The 15,562-nt window shown below is 58.5% G+C and overlaps 2 protein-coding genes across 3 annotated transcripts in view; both read left to right on the top strand.

Moving 5' to 3' along the window:
• Positions 1 to 1,659: 1,659 nt before the first annotated feature.
• EPN3 (epsin 3) lies at positions 1,660 to 11,321 on the top strand. Its single transcript, XM_007465054.1, has 9 exons — positions 1,660 to 1,898; positions 5,185 to 5,867; positions 6,840 to 6,958; positions 7,991 to 8,116; positions 9,093 to 9,180; positions 9,654 to 9,920; positions 10,096 to 10,212; positions 10,341 to 10,571; positions 10,779 to 11,321. The coding sequence occupies exons 2-9, from the start codon at positions 5,330 to 5,332 to the stop codon at positions 11,105 to 11,107; spliced, it is 1,815 nt and encodes a 604-aa protein (XP_007465116.1). The 5' UTR covers positions 1,660 to 1,898; positions 5,185 to 5,329; the 3' UTR covers positions 11,108 to 11,321.
• Positions 11,322 to 15,315: 3,994 nt separating this feature from the next.
• SPATA20 (spermatogenesis associated 20) overlaps positions 15,316 to 15,562 on the top strand; it is an 8,917-nt gene continuing 8,670 nt past the window's right edge. The window contains exon 1 of one of the 2 annotated variants that reach the window (XM_007465053.1): positions 15,316 to 15,380. The gene's annotated coding sequence lies outside the window, so the exon portion shown is untranslated. Of the gene's footprint in view, positions 15,387 to 15,562 lie in introns of both variants that reach the window. The other variant, XM_007465052.1, reaches the window with a different exon arrangement.

Here is a 15,562-nt window from a genome sequence, read left to right as displayed (position 1 = left end):
TGCCTTCTGCGAAACTGCTTAACAAACAAATCAATAAAGAACCTTTAGGTTCCTACCACTTCCCTTATGCCTCCATGTCTTGAATGTCAGATTTTTTTTTTTTTTTTTTTCTTTGCGGTACGCGGGCCTCTAACTGTAGTGGCCTCTCCCGTTGCGGAGCACAGGCTCCGGACGCGCAGGCTCAGCAGCCATGGCTCACGGGCCCAGCCGCTCCGCGGCATGTGGGATCCTCCCAGACCGGGACACGAACCCGTGTCCCCTTCATCAGCAGGCGGACTCTCAACCACTGCGCCACCAGGGAAGCCCTTGAATGTCAGATCTTGATGAAGTCAGGTCCTGGTCCTCCCATGTCCCACCTGCCCTTGGATTCCCCTCCTCCCCATTCCTGGAGCCATCCAACAGGAGGAGAGAGAAACACAGCTGGGGAGGTGATGTGTGGGATGAGGAGTGGAAGAGCAAATTGGCAGCAGGACAAGGAATGAAGCAGGTGACAGGACAGAGAGCATCACCCCTCGTAGCCCCTGCCTCTGGCCTTTGTTGACCCACAATTTTGGGGTCATCTTCCCGGAGCCGGGTCTTCCCAAAGTGTCATCGCCAAGAATGACACAGTGTGTGACTAGGAGGATAACTAGACAACATGGGACCTGGGTCCCTGAGGTCCTCACACTTCCACTGGGTCCAAGGGCCTCGTCCCAGTCCCTGAGGATCATGCTACCACACCCTTAAACCCTAAAGGCCAGATCCCTTTGCCGTCAGCCAGAGATTATTCTGGATTCTAGCCTGCTTACCCCCCTCCCCATGCCAAGCCACCTGGCCTCTTTGAGCCATTTTCTCGACCTTAAAAACAGCCTCTGGACTCTCTGCTCCCTCCCTTGCTCAGAGAAATGTGAAGTGGATGAGAGATGACTTCTGCAAAGAAACATGCTGTCAGCTCAGACTCGGCACCATAAATTCTCCTCTGTCAGTAATAATCCTTCTGGGCCAGGCTTCCTGTGCAGGGTGGGCCCCAGGCTCCCAGAGTTTGAAGAACAACTTTGCTAATGGTGGGCTCATGGGCCTTAAATGCTGATGCAGCAGAAGGGAGGGGGGAGGCCTGAAGAGTGGCTAGTCTCCTACCCACTTGGTTTTGCATTTGGTGCTTCTGATAAGGACCTCCTGGGCCTCAAGCATCCTCCAGTTGAGACATGGGAGGAGGTTTGGAGAGAGCAGGGCACTCTGATCTGATCCCGTATCAGAGACGCAGAGAGGGCGCTGTGCCTGAAGTCCTGATGCCCCCTTCAGGGTTGCCGAGGGGACCAGATGGAAACCCACACAAGGCAGTACTCCACCAAAGGGCCAACCCCAGGGAATGGTGGTCTTGGCCCAGAGGAGGAATATAGGGGTGGGGTGGGTGTTGGAGCCTCCCCTCCCCACCCTTCATTTCCTCCTGAGGAGGCAGAGGAAGGGTTAACTCACCGCAGAGTGGGAGTGGGTCACCAGCACTGGCTCCAGAGCTGCACCTCCTGGGGACAGCCAGCAGGCAGGCCTCCCACCTCTGAAGGTGCTGCCTGCCTGGCCAGCAGGAAGGGGTTAACATGCCCTGCACTTCCTCCTGTGTCCTGTTACTGCTGAGGCAGACCTGCCTGGCCAGCTGAGCAACTTTCCTCCTGAGTGCTGCCTGGCGTCCAGAAGACAAGCAGGCAGGAGGCAGAGCAGCCGCCCATTCTGGGGACCCTGAGCCACCCTTCCGAGGGGTCTGTGCCTCCTGGGAGAGGGTTGGTCTCCAGGACGAGGGTCCACGGTGGATGGCTCTGGGGATACTCCCGAGGCTGTGCCATCCCCCTGCTGCGCAGGTTGGAGGGTCACTGCAGAGGCTGCTCGTGGTCCCGGGGCTGGGGCCAAGGGAGCCTGCACTGGAGGTAAGCTCCCGTCATCAGCCATGGTGCCTGGCATGAAAGGCTTGGGGCTTAGTCTCCCTTCCAGGTCCCCGGGAGAAGGGCGAGGAGGGCAGGGTCACAGAGGAACCTGGAGGCACCTTGCCTGCCGCCCCTCCCTCCCTACAGCCCCCAAGAAGGGGGCCTCTGAGGGCTCGCTCCCCATCCTGGGGCTAGCATCTTTGGTGGCATTCCGCACAGACTCCTGCCCACTCCTCCTCAGCCCCTGTTGCACCTCTAGCCTCAGGACAGCCCCCACCCAACTCCAGTGCCCCCAAGACACATCTGCCTTTGGGCTGACTTAAGCTTAGAGCTAGGGCTCACTCCTCTTGTCCCTCCTACAGCAAGAGTTAGCGCACTGCCACTCCCCCCCCTGCCCAAGCTGGACCTGATGGGGGGGAAGGGCCTGGCTCTAGAGCCGCCTTAGCAGAGGATGGGAAGGGGTGCGGGCCCATGGGGGCACACAGTCTCTGGGTAAATGCGTGCACGTGACTCAACATATCTGGGTTCCTCCCGTCTCCCTGAATCCCCACTCTGGGAATGCCATCTGCTGCCTGAGTCCTGACAGATCCGCCAGAGCTGTGGGCCCTGAGAAGAGCAGGCTCCTGTCCCCTGTAAAGCTCTTCTTGGTACCCCAAACATAGGAGAGAGATGATGCCCTTGCGGCCACGGCGTGCCCCGCCCCCTGCTGGCCCTTCTCCCATCCCCCAGCCCGTACCCTCCTGCCTCCCGCCTCCCCCACCCTCTCCCCATCTCTGAATTGGCCTCTCGGCCTGGCCTTCTCAGTGTCCTTCCCTCCACCTGACAGGGTCTGGCTCAAGGTCACTGCAGTAATTCCATACCCGGCTGCCCGGCTGCCGCCGCTGCCACTGCCGCCTTATCGGCTGCTGGGTTTCTGTTTCACTCCCTTTTATTTCTGGGCATATTGGGTTCGATAAAACCCTTTGCTTGTAACACCGCCGGCCGCTCTCCCGGCCACGCCCCCTCCCGCGTTCCTTCCTTTCCTCCCTCCCCTCGGTGCTCCCTTGGCCTCACCCTGCCCTCTCTTCCTCCCTACCTGGTCCCCTTACACTTCAGTGGGGGCGGGGCCTCCCGGTGTCTCTGACCCCTCCCTTGCCTCATCTCAGTCAGAGACGTGTGGAGAAGCCTCCTCCATTCCCACCTTCTAGGAGAAAGTTCAGGCAGAGCCTCAGGGCCCACACTGAGGGCCCCCTTCTACTCCGCCAGGCCGGTTAGGAGGGCCAGGGCGGCCCTGGTAGGGCTCCTGGTGGAGTCAGGATGCCTGACTAGTTCTGCTGGTTTCAGTGGCCAGTCCTGGGAGGGGCTTGCGCTCGGTGGGCTCTAGGGCACAATTATTTCTCATCTTGACTCTTGCCACCCGCCAGCCCACAGGCTGGGGAGGTAAAGACAGGTCTGAGTCACTAGTGAGGGAGAGGGCAGGCGTTAAACAAGTGTTGGCTGTGGCATCCCACAGAAGGCCCGCCACTGCCGGGACAGAAAGGCAGCAGAGAGAAGGTAAGCCCACTTTCAGCCAGCACTCTCCATCCCATCTGTGCCCCCACAAGGTCCTACCCTCTGGGTCCAAGCTCTCCCAGGCACGCGGGCCCTGATGAAAACTGCCAAGGCTTTGAACTGAGCCCAGGTTAGCAGGGCTGGCTGGAGGGAGAGTTGAGATGGGGGGCAGGGGTCGACAGGCTCTTTCTGACTCCTGCTGAGTCCTAGGGTAGAGCTGAGAGGTGCAGTCTCCATGGTTGGTGTTGGTGGGGGGTTTGGGTGGAGGCCAGGTCCAGCGAGAGAGAGTGTGTGTGTGGTGTGTGTGTGTGTGTGTGGTGTGTGTGTGTGTGTGTGTGTGTGTGTGTGTGTGTGTGTGTGTCTCCACACCAGAGGAATGGTGGTGGCAGGGGGATTCGGGTTTTGGTTTCTGGTAGGGCCCTGGGAGAACCTTTCTCTGTCTTGGGCCTGGGTGTGCTTTTAGTGGATGGCCTTGTCCTAAGGCTGGGGGGAGGGCAGTGGGCTGGCTCTAATCTTCCCTCATCTGGGAGATCCGAGGTCTACCAGTGCCCAGGGCCTTGGGGGTATGGGGAGCCCAGGCTGGCCTTGCCCTCAGGGAGTTTTCATTCTGGCTGAGAAGGTGGGACTGAGGCAATAAAGCAATCAGATGAATTAATTGGATTCGTATTCTGGACACCTAGGTGTTAGTCCCAGCTCTGCCACCTACATGCTGCGTGACTATGGGCACGCCATACCCCTCTCTGGCCTCAGTGCTCTGGTGTGTACAATGGGTCCTCTTTGGGAGGCAGCCTCCCCCAGATGCTCCTTCCTTGCCTTGCTGCCTCACTCCTCCTCACTCTTCGCTTCGAATCTCGGATCAGCTCAGCCATCACCTCCTCTGGGAAGGCTCTCCTGATTTTCCCAGCTTGGGTACTCCTGTGCTCCTCTGCGCTCCCATGCTGGACTGTGCCTGCCGGTGCCCTCTCAAGTGGATGTGTGTGGGCCAAGGCTTGTACTCTACGCTTGCCATAGAGCCTGGCTCAGAGAGGTCCCCAGGAAATTGGTGTTGAATGGATCAAGCTACAAAAATTAACAGTATAGGGCTTCCCTGGTGGCGCAGTGGTTGAGAGTCCGCCTGCCGATGCAGGGGACACGGGTTCGTGCCCCGGTCCGGGAGGATCCCACATGCCGCGGAGCGGCTGGGCCCGTGAGCCATGGCTGCTGAGCCTGCGCGTCCGGAGCCTGTGCTCCGCAACGGGAGAGGCCGCGACAGTGAGAGGCCCGCGTACCGCAAAACAAACAAACAAACAAACAAACAAACAAAAAATATATGTATATCTTTAGTTTTGAAAAAAATGAGTAGCAAGCACAAATGAGTAGCTGTATTTTTAGAAAAAGATACTAACTATTCCTGGGGGGTCACTTCCGTGTCCCTAACTAAGAGCAAAGACTGTGGAGCACGTCTGCCTGGGTTAATGCTGGTTCCACATTCACCCGCTCTGTGATCTTGGACAAGTCATTTAATCTTTCTCTCAAACTTTCCCCATCTTCGAACGGAGGTAATAATAATAATGTCTTTGTAGGTGTGATTGTGAAGATGAATGAGCATGCAAAGTTAGAAGTACCTGCTGAATAATAAGTAAAATTAAAAAAATAAGAATAAGTGCCTGCCGAAGGCTGTTCCTGGCAGCAGGGACACCCTGGCCAGGGCTTTAGTCGCTGGCTGAGTGGCCAGCAAGGTGGCCCATTGCTCCTAAGTTCCAGGCCCTCTCTTCCTCAGACCCATGTGGAAGCCAAGGACACAGCCGCCCTGCTGAGAGCACGGCGGCCCACCCTTGGAGACCGTGACCTCTCGACGACGGTGGCCCTCCTCGGCCCTCCACCTCCGGCTGGGGCGGGGGCCGCCCATCTCCAAGTCCCCAGCCATGACGACATCAGCGCTACGGCGCCAGGTGAAGAACATCGTGCACAACTACTCGGAAGCGGAGATCAAGGTGCGCGAGGCCACTAGCAATGACCCGTGGGGTCCGCCCAGCTCGCTCATGTCGGAGATTGCCGATCTGACCTTCAACACGGTGGCCTTTGCCGAGGTCATGGGCATGCTGTGGCGGCGGCTCAATGACAGCGGCAAGAACTGGCGGCACGTGTACAAGGCGCTGACGCTGCTGGACTACCTGCTCAAGACAGGCTCCGAGCGGGTGGCCCACCAGTGCCGGGAGAACCTCTACACCATCCAGACGCTCAAGGACTTCCAGTACATCGACCGCGATGGCAAGGACCAGGGTGTCAACGTGCGCGAGAAGGTCAAGCAGGTGATGGCCCTGCTCAAGGATGAGGAGCGCCTCCGGCAGGAGCGGACCCACGCCCTCAAGACCAAGGAGCGCATGGCGTTGGAGGGCACAGGCATCGGCAGCGGGCAGCTGGGCTTCAGCCGTGCCCGCGGTTCCCCGTCCTCCTACAACTGTGAGTGAGCCCAGGGCGTGGCTGGGGACAGGGAGGCAGCCCGAGTTCTGACCCTGGCTCTGTGACCCCAGCTGTGGATAAGAATCCCCACCTCAGAGGGATGTCTGAGGATTCCGTGAGATAAAGAGAGTGACATGCGAGGCCCAAGGCCCGCACATAGTAGGTGCCCGACAAGTCAGTGCAAACAATGATATTATAGGTTTGTTATCGTTAATTCGCTGTCTGGTAGGGGCGTGGTGGCGGAAGCATAGGCTCTGGAGTAGCAGTCCTTATTCTGCCCCTTCCAAGCCATGTGATCTAGACAACCAGCTCTCTGGACCTCAGTTTCCTCGTCTGTAAAGTAGGGATAATTTTGTTTGCCTCAGTTGTTCAATTTGAGAATTAAATGAGACCTCTGCCCTGTGCACAGACACACAGCACGTGGTGCTGCTAAGCGGCATTCTCCTTGATCCCCCCCGCTCGAGGGCACTGCCCTTGAAAATGGGGGCGGCTGCAGAGCATTCTCAACTCTCCTACTCTCGAAGGGAGGCACTTTCCTGATCTGGGGGGCACTCAGGATGGCCCTCCTTGACAGTATGCTGAGAGCTTGGAGAGCTGTGACCTTGATTGACTGGAACCTCTCCCCCTCCCACTGCACTTGACCCCAAGCAGGATGGGGCGCAGCTGTAAGAGTCCAGGAACTTGAGTCAGGGGACCTGGGTTCAAGTCTTGCTGCAGGACCCTATCCAGGCACCCCTCAGAGCCGTTGCGAGTCTGTAAAGGAGGGATTGGGCTCTTTTATCGGGGTGGAATGGAAACCTTACAGAAAGTGCCGAGCACACTGCCTGGTCCTCTGGGGCCCGCGACTGCCAGTTGTTCCCTTCCCCCTCAGTTTCCCTCTCTGAGCCTTAGCTTCCTGACAAGAGGGGGGCAGGGGAGCCTCTGGGTACCTATGTGGTTACGGAAGCCACGACGGACGGTTGGTCGTTGCAGCCTCCTCCTCATCTCCCCGCTACACCTCCGACCTAGAGCAGGCCCGGCCCCAGACGTCAGGAGAAGAGGAGCTGCAGCTGCAGCTGGCCCTGGCCATGAGCCGCGCGGAGGCTGAGAAGGTAAGGTGCCTGCTGGGGCAGCCGGGGGGCGGAGGGGACTGGACGAGGGGTGGGTGCCTGGATGCCCCACACCTTTGATTCTTAGGCTCCCCTACTCTGGTCCCCAAAGCCCTAGTCCTGCTCCCAAGGACAGCACAGCACCTGTGTGCCTCGGGTTGGGTTACTGGGGTTGGGGTCTGGCTCCCCACCCCCAGCCCTCTCCAGCTGGGCCTGGAAGGGATAGTGTGTGTGTGGTAGGTTGGCAGTACCGTTTGTCTCATGGGCCTGCTGTCGCCTCATGGAGGGGAAGGGGTGAGCGTGCTGGCAGACACCTTCCTAGGAGACACAGAAATATGCTGTCCCCCATCAGCTGTCCTTATGGGGGGCAGGGACAGCCTCCCTGATAGCCTCCTCTCTGCCATCGCCTCTGTGGATCCAGGCAGACCTGGCAGGACACAGCTGGCCTCGCACAGCGGGGCTTGGAGAGCACTCAGGGGACCCAGAAGAGAAGGATGAATCTTCCTGATTTTTAAACTGCATCTCAGATCCAGATCTGGGCAGGCTGCCCACACCCCCTCAGGGTGGGCATTCCTCTCTCCACTGCCCTTACCGGCACAGGGCGATGCTGCTGTCTGGGGGCAGGCTGCCCACACCCACTCAGGGTGGGCACTCCTCTCTCCACTGCCCTTACCGGCACAGGGCGATGCTGCCCTTCAGCCCAGGAGTGGGAACACTGGGCCAAGTTCACCCCTCTCTCCCTCCCTCGCAGCCGGTCCCCCCAGCCTCCCACAGGGACGAGGACCTGCAGCTGCAGCTGGCTCTGCACCTGAGCCGGCAGGAGCAGAAGGTAGTGGGCCGGGCCTCCTGTGCTGCTGCTGCTGGTGGTGGAGGTGCTACGCGGGCACTAACCAGGCTCTTCCCCCTCCCCGTGGTGGTCCTGCTGCCCCTGACCTCTCGGCGCCTCCCACCCTACCCTCTTCTTGACTCCAGCCAAGGTCCCCTCAAGCCCAGCCTGGGCTGCTCACGCTTTCCTCACTCCTGTGCCTTCTGCAGGAGGTGAGGTCCTGGCGGGGAGATGACTCCCCTGTGGCGAATGGTGCTGGGGCCGGACCCCACCGTCGTCGGGACAGAGAGCCCGAAAGAGAAGAGAGAGAAGAGGAGAAGCTGAAAACCACCCAGGTAGAGGGGGCTGGGGGCTGGGGGCTGGGGGCTGGGGGCTGGGGGCTGGCAGAGCCTGGGAAATGAGTTGCGTTAAATATCTGTAAAGAGTGTAGAACAGTGCTTGGTATCTAGTGAGCATTAAGTAGTGTTAATTCAATGAAAGTAGGGGTGGAGGGGGTTTAGCAGACCCAAGTCCCATCATGCATGGGCTGATGACTGAACTGGTGGCAAAGTGGGATGCAAAGAATACTGATCTGAGATCCCTGGATTTGGATTCTGGATTTGCTGCTACTTAATGACTTGGCCGCATTGTCATTGTCTTGGCCTGTTTCCTCCTCTGTACAGTGGGCTTGTTGGACAGTTCTGGCTCTAACATTCTAGGATCATATGATACCATGGATCAAGACTGGGGGTGGCCTCAGGCATGTGGTGCTGAAAACATCTTGGGCTCATACACACACTTTCCAAGAGGGAGGAGTGGGTAGCTGTTGGTTGTTGACCTTCCAAAGCTGTCCGTGCTATCCCTGGGGTGTCTCTGTACCCTTTCTGCCAATGCTCATTGTGGCCAATTTTTCTTGGACACTGACTTATAGAAGTAGACTCATCATAAAATGTGTCTTACCCACTGATGGGCTGAGGGGCAGGAGAGCTGAGGAAAGGGTCGGGCAGGCCTGCCTTCTATCCCAGCTCTGCCTCTCCCTGGCTATGTGGCTTTATGCGATTTGATTCCCCTCTCTGGGCTCCAGCTGGCGCATCTGTAAAATGGGCACCCCACCATCTTCCCTACCCACAGCACAGGTTGTCATGAAGATCAGACACTAAACAGATGAGGAAACATGAACTGGAAAGCACTGTGCAGAGGCGAGGGACCATTAATAGATGTTTGTGGAATGAATAAAGCAGAGAGTGAGCTGGAGTGAGGATGACAGGTCAGGGCCTGCCCTTCCTCCAGGTCCCACCCTCTCCTGAGCATGGCTGCCTCTGCCCCCAGCAGTCCTCCATCCTGGACTTGGTGGATATCTTCGCACCAGCCCCGGCCCTGCCCTCCACACACTGTTCTGCGGACCCATGGGACATCCCAGGTGGGCATGCAGGGCTGCAAGGGGCTCCCAGGCTGGCCCCAGAGAGCCCCTTCCTTCCCAGCCACTTGCTGGCATCCCCTTCCCACAGGTGAGGGCCACTGGGCAAGCACTGCACCTCTCTGAGCCTCAGTTTCCTCTGTGTCTTGGGGTTGTAGTGAGGGAGGGGGGCACATCCGAGGAACTCAGCTCATGGGAAACTCAGAAACGTTCTCTTGTTGCTTTTGGTCACCCTGGGTTTCCTAGCCCAGCCTGTCCCTGACTGGGAATGTGGCCTGAGCTGCCTATGCCTGGGGGGTCCAGAATCCTGGAATAACTCGCTGAATATGGGCTCCAGCTTGATGAGTAGTCCTGAGTCAGCATCCCATCTGTGAAATGAGTCCCTTGGCCTCCCAAATTGGTCTGGGTAACTGGGAAGGCCCTGGACTGGGGGTTTGAGTGGGCCTGGGGTCACATCTGTGCTGTCCCCATTTCAGGTCTCAGGCCCAACACAGAGCCCAGTGGCTCGTCCTGGGGGCCTTCGGCAGACCCCTGGTCTCCAGTCCACTCAGGAAGCATCCTGTCCCAAAGCCAACCCTGGAACTTGCCCCCTGTGTTCTCCTCTGAGCCCTGGGGCCGGACCCCAGTGCCGCCTGCTGGACCACCCCCCACAGACTCCTGGGCACAGAACTCCCCCCACCACAAACTCCTCAACACTGGGGCCGACCCCTGGGGGGCGCTGGTGGAGACCTCCAACACACCTGGTAAGCGGAGGGCCAGGGGGTGTGGCTGAGGGGGTGGAGGACTGCTGGGTCCCCTTACCTCCAGTGCCAAGGGGCAAGAGATCCTGTGTTAAGAGGGCAGCTTGCCTGGAAAGGGATCAGCCCAGTGCCTGCCCTTTTGCCAACCCATCTCATCTCCCTTTTCCTCCTTGACTAGCGCTGGCTGGTACCTCGACCTTTGACCCATTTGCCAAGCCTCCAGTATCCACAGAGACCAAGGAGGGGCTAGAGTGTGCCCAGGCCCTGCCCTCCGGGAAGCCCAGCAGTCCTGTGGGTAAGCAGGAGCCAGGAAATGTGCAGCTCTGGGGCAGGAGGGGCCCACCCCGAGCTGGCCTCTGCCTTCTTCCTCTCAGAGAGACCACTCACTCTCCCCACCAGTGAGGTTTATCATTTCTATTCCAGAGCTGGACCTGTTTGGAGACCCCGACCCCAGTTCCAAGCAAAATGGCACAAAGGAGCCAGATGCCTTTGACCTGGACGTGCTGGGGGAAGCACTAACCCAGCCCAGCAAGGACACCCCAGCGCGCCGGACTCCTGAGTCCTTCCTGGGCCCCTCGGCCTCCTCCTTGGTCAACCTTGACTCATTAGTCAAGGCGCCCCAGGCTGCAAAGACCCGGAACCCCTTCCTAACAGGTAGGACACCCCCCCGTCCCTGCTGGGTCTCAACACTGGGGTCCCCTGCTCTCCCTCCGTCTCTTCCTTTAGAGCCCAGACCCTGCCCTAAAATCTTAGCTCTTCCCTATTTCTAAGACCCCAGATCTGGCCACCTTGCCCCTTCCCCACTTAGGGCTTTGTGCCCCTGGCCCGCTCCAAGTCCCCCAACCCAATCTCGTTCCGCAGGTTTCAGCACTCCATCTCCCACCAACCCGTTCGGCGGGGGCGACCAGGGCAGGCCGACCCTGAACCAGATGCGCACCGGGTCGCCAGCGCTGGGCCTGGCGGCCGGTGGGCCGGTCGGCGGCTCCATGACCTACAGCGCCTCCCTGCCCCTCCCGCTTAGCAGCGTGCCGGCCAGCGGGACCCTCCCCGCCTCGGTCAGCGTCTTCCCCCAAGCCCGCGCCTTCACGCCGCCGTCCCCTGGGAGCCTGCCGCAGCCTCTGCTGCCCACCTCAGGCTCCGCCGGGCTGCTCAACCAACCCCCGCAAGCCAGCACCAACCCTTTTCTTTGAGCAACGCCCCCGCCTCGGAGGTGGCCGGCGCTTGCGCGTGAGGCCCCGCCCCCCTGACGTGAGAGGGGAGGGGCTGCCACGCCAGGACCCACCCCGGGAAGGAAGGAAGGTTGAGAGACTGCCTCGAGGCTGGCGCAGATCCTGCTCGCTGGCCTCCGCATCCTACTGACGACCTCACTGGGGCCGAGACCACGCCTCGTAGTAAAGACTGGAACCCGCGTCCTCAGGTCTCACCAAGTGGACTTTTTGCCGGGCGTGGCGGCCAGGCCCGGACCACAGCACGAATCACCGGCTGCCGTGGGAACGACTGCTCCACAATGTGGGGCACAAAAATGCTCCCACTTCCTGTACAGCACCCTCAGCCTGGCACCTTCGCTTCCACATGCTCCCCAGACTCTCATTCATTCAACCATTTATCACACAACGGCGCGGGGGATGATCTAATAGCGAGGGACAATAGACAATTGTTCCCTTGCGCACTCGTTATGTGCTAAGCACTTCAGACAGATTGTTTCATTTAATCCTTGCATCAGTGTTCTGAGGTAGATAATATTACTCCCACTGAGGAATGGCTACATAATTTGTGCAAAATGAAAATGTGGGGGCACCTTGTTCAAAACTGGGTTAAGAATATCAAAACGGGAGCAGCAGAGCGTTAGATCAAGTGCAAAGCCCTTGGCCCTGCTCCCTCTTCATAGGTGAGGCTCAGAGAGGTTAAGTGGCATGCTCAAAGTCACAAAGCTAGCAGAGTGGGGCTGCGATTCAGAGTCAGGGGATCTGGCTCCACAGCTCTGAGCTCCCACCCTGGGCCCCATATTTAATTCACAAATACTGACTGGCTGCTGTGGACAGAGTGCTAGGCTCCTCTGGGAGGGATTCGAGAGTTGCTAAGCCCACAGCCTCCAGGAGCTCAGAGCTCAGTGGGGCAGGCAAGCCGGATCCAAGAGCCCCCACGATCTTTGTTTTACTGAATCACCTTACAACTGGCTCTTACTCCTCTCGTCTTTTCACCAGGGCTGGCAAGAAACTCAATTTCAGCCATGATCCCTCCTGGGGGCCTTGTGTGGGGTCTGAGAAACCAAGGGGAGGAGCAGGGCCTGGTACCTCATTCTGAGGGCCACCATGGTGACCCTCACTTCTCTTCTACTCAATGCTCTCCAACCACTGGGCACTCATGTGTCTTCCGTGCTCAGGGTCTGGCTCTGCAGGCAGCAGGCCAAAGGCCTGGGGTAAAATGGCCTTTCATAGGCCAGAAACACCAAAGTTGGTGGGGGAGGACACAGTGCTGGTCTCCTTCCTAAGGTGGGGGTGGGGAAGGTAGCTGCTTTGTTTTTTTGGAGGGAGTCAGTCCTACTGTACCTGTTACAGGCAGAGTGGGCAAGAGCATCTACTTAGGAGTCAGACCGACAGCGTTCGAAACTGCTCTAAGGTTTGCACTTAATAATAATCAGTGATAAGTGGTTATGCTCCCTGACCTTGAGTAAATTACTTAACCTCTCTGTGACTGTGCCTCCATTTCCTTACTTGTCAAATGGGAACGAGTTCCTTCCTTATGAGGTTGCTGTGTGGCTTCTCCCAGGCCAGTGTCCATTCAGCCCAGGATCCACCCTGTTCAGAGATTAACCATGAGGAGTGAACCTGAAATACTTCTCATTCCTGGTTTTGCCAGGCGGTACCCAGACCCATCCATCTTCTGCACAAACCTGGGAGATCTCCGTCCTTCTTGGTCACTGACCCACCTTTTGCCCCTCCTCAGCCTGGGTCCTTCTCTTCTAAACTGGCTCTCCCTGTGGACACCGCTTCCCTAAGGACTCCCAAGGGGTGGTGCTGTTTTGCTTCCCACCAAGAGGAGGTTGGTAGTCTGGATCCCCATTTTGCTCTGGACCATCTTTCCCCTGGAAGAGCCCTCCCTCCTTGGAGACTGGAGCCACCTGGTGTCCTGCCTCCTCCCGCCTAGGGCTGCGCTCCACCTCATTCTTCCCGTGCCGTGGCTCATGGTCTTCTCACCCAGATGTTGCTCAATCTTATGTGATTCCATTATCCAAGAAGATGACCTCGCCACCCCTTGACCTCTCAGCTGCTCTCACCCCTGGTCACTCTCTGGGGCTCGTCATCATCCTGAATTCCTCCACATTAAAGCCAGGCTTCCTGTTCTCTGATCTTAACCTCACTCTGTCCAGGGAGCACACACACCAGCCTCTCCCACCTGCCAACCCTTCCATCACTCCACTATCCCAGCTTCTCAGAGGTCTCTCTCCTCCACATCATCAGATGCCTTCTCTCAACTGAATCCTTCCCTGTGGTATTTGCCATAATTAATCTCATCCAGCCTGAGAGTGTCTGTCTTTCCATCTTCCCTTCGCATCAAGTGCCCCTCCTCTCTATGTCCCTTTTCTTCCCTCCACCCCAACCCACTCCAATCAGCTTCTACTGTCAGCATTACCTCCTGGAACTCATCTGCCAAGTCCACCAATGGCCTCCACGTTGCTGAAGCTAGTGGACCTTTTCCTGTCCCATCCCAGTTGGCTTCTCCGGAGTCTGACCCTCCCTCCTTGCAACTCTCTGTCCCTTTGCCTCTGGGACAACACCCTCTCCTGGTTTTCCCATGACCCTCTGTGTCTTTCACGGGTGCACTTCTGAGCTCCTCAAGCCCAGGCCCGAGCCTGTGCCTCTCCTCTCGCTGCAGTCATCCTGGGTGATCCCACACTGTCTGCACTGAGCAGCCACTCTAATTCCTTTCTCCCACCAACCCCTCCTCTGCATTCCAGAGCCTTGTTATCTCCACACGTACACCTCAAGGACATCTCAAACCAACCGTCCAAACGGACCTCATGAACACATGATCTGAGTCTCTCCCTGTGCCCCCTCCTCGGCAAATGCCCCCCCATTCAGCACCAGCCCCACTCTGCACTTCACTCTTGACACCCCCCTCTCCCTTATAGACTATCCTGACGATGTTTCCTCTTCCGCTGACCTCAAGTCCACCCCCTCTCTCCATCTCCACCTCTGCCTGGTGCAGACCTCCCAGAGCTCTCCCCTGGGTCCTGCTATGACCTCCGAACCCTTCTGCTTCACTCTTGTCTCCTTCCAGTCCATTCTCCACCAGGAAGCTGGAGGGACCTTTCCAAAACGCAGGCTCATTCCCCTGACTAAAGCCCTTCCACAGCTTTCTTCTGCTCTCATCAGTAACCAAACTCCTGCTCACAGTTCAAGACCTGGCCCCTTCCTCCTCCGCAGCCTCACAACCTCATCTACCGTCCCTCTTCCCTGTGCTCTCTGTTCTGCAGTTCCTCAGCCCTGACTCACTGCTATGCCACAGGACCTTTGCACATCTGTTCCTCTTGCTTCCCGAGCATTTTCCCAATGCCCTCTCCAGAATCCATCCTCTTGTTCTTCGAAGGCTGCTACACAAATGTGATTTCCTTAGGGAGGCCTTCCCCCCTCGTCTCTCCCGCCAGACCAGTTTCCTTGTGATACCTAGTCATGGTACTTCTCACAGTGGGTGGTTGTACATTCATTTGCCTGGTTGTCTGATTGGCTTCTGCCTCCCTCATCAGACTGTGAGCAACACAAGAGCAGGAGCCTGGTCTCCCTCTGCCCACTGTTGTACCTAACAGGGTGCCTGGTAGACGACGGGCACTCAATAAATGTTGACTGAATGTAGCAAATGAGACGTGTGTAAAGTACCTGATAGTACATAAAGTTGGCTCGTTATTATTATTCAGGGAAGGCTTCCTGGAGGAGGTGGGGTTTGAGCAGGACCTTGAGGCCCTGGGGAGTCGGGGGTGGGCAGAGCAAAGGCGAAGCTCCTGGCTTGGAGGGTCTGGACAAGCCACACCTTTGCCTCTCGCCTCATTTCTCATTTGTAAAACGGGCTAGGTTTGGATAAAATGACAGGAGGCTCAGAGCTTTCCACGGCCCTGGCATCCTCACAGCTCTCCATCTTCTACTCAAGAGGGTTAATCTGGTCTAGATCCAGCCGAGTCGGCCCAGTTTTGTGCACAGACTCGTGTCCTCCTATCCGGTCTGCAGTCCCTCAGTCGACCACCGGGAGGCGCTCGGAGACCAGCCGCGTGGCCTGCGGGCCCCGCGAAGACGCACCCGCGGCTTGTCGGGTGCCCGGGCCCGCCCCTCGCAGCCTCCCTCCCGCCCTCCCTTCCTGTCCGCGGCGTCCGGGCCGTCGGCCGCCAGCAGCCAGGCAGGGCGCGCGGGCCTGGCGATGCCGCGGCCTCTTGCTGCCCCGCGCCGCGCCGGGCCTCGGCGCGAGCCGCAGGTACGCGCGGGCAAGGGGGCCGCTCTGGCGCCCTGCGCCTGGGGGGCCCCGGGGCCAGTCTTCCTGGCGCTGGTCCCCTGTGCCTGCCCGGCCACCTCCCCACCCCCGGCCCCGTGCCTACTTCCCCGAGTCCGCTCCCTAGACCTGGCCCAGACAGTAACCCCCTCCCCCCCTCCCCCCCC

Source organism: Lipotes vexillifer, unplaced genomic scaffold, assembly GCF_000442215.2.
Source record: "Lipotes vexillifer unplaced genomic scaffold, Lipotes_vexillifer_v1.1 scaffold591, whole genome shotgun sequence".
Lineage (NCBI taxonomy): Eukaryota > Metazoa > Chordata > Mammalia > Artiodactyla > Lipotidae > Lipotes > Lipotes vexillifer.
The sequence above is the reverse complement of the archived record's forward strand: the minus strand, read 5'-3'. Positions and strand labels throughout refer to the sequence as shown.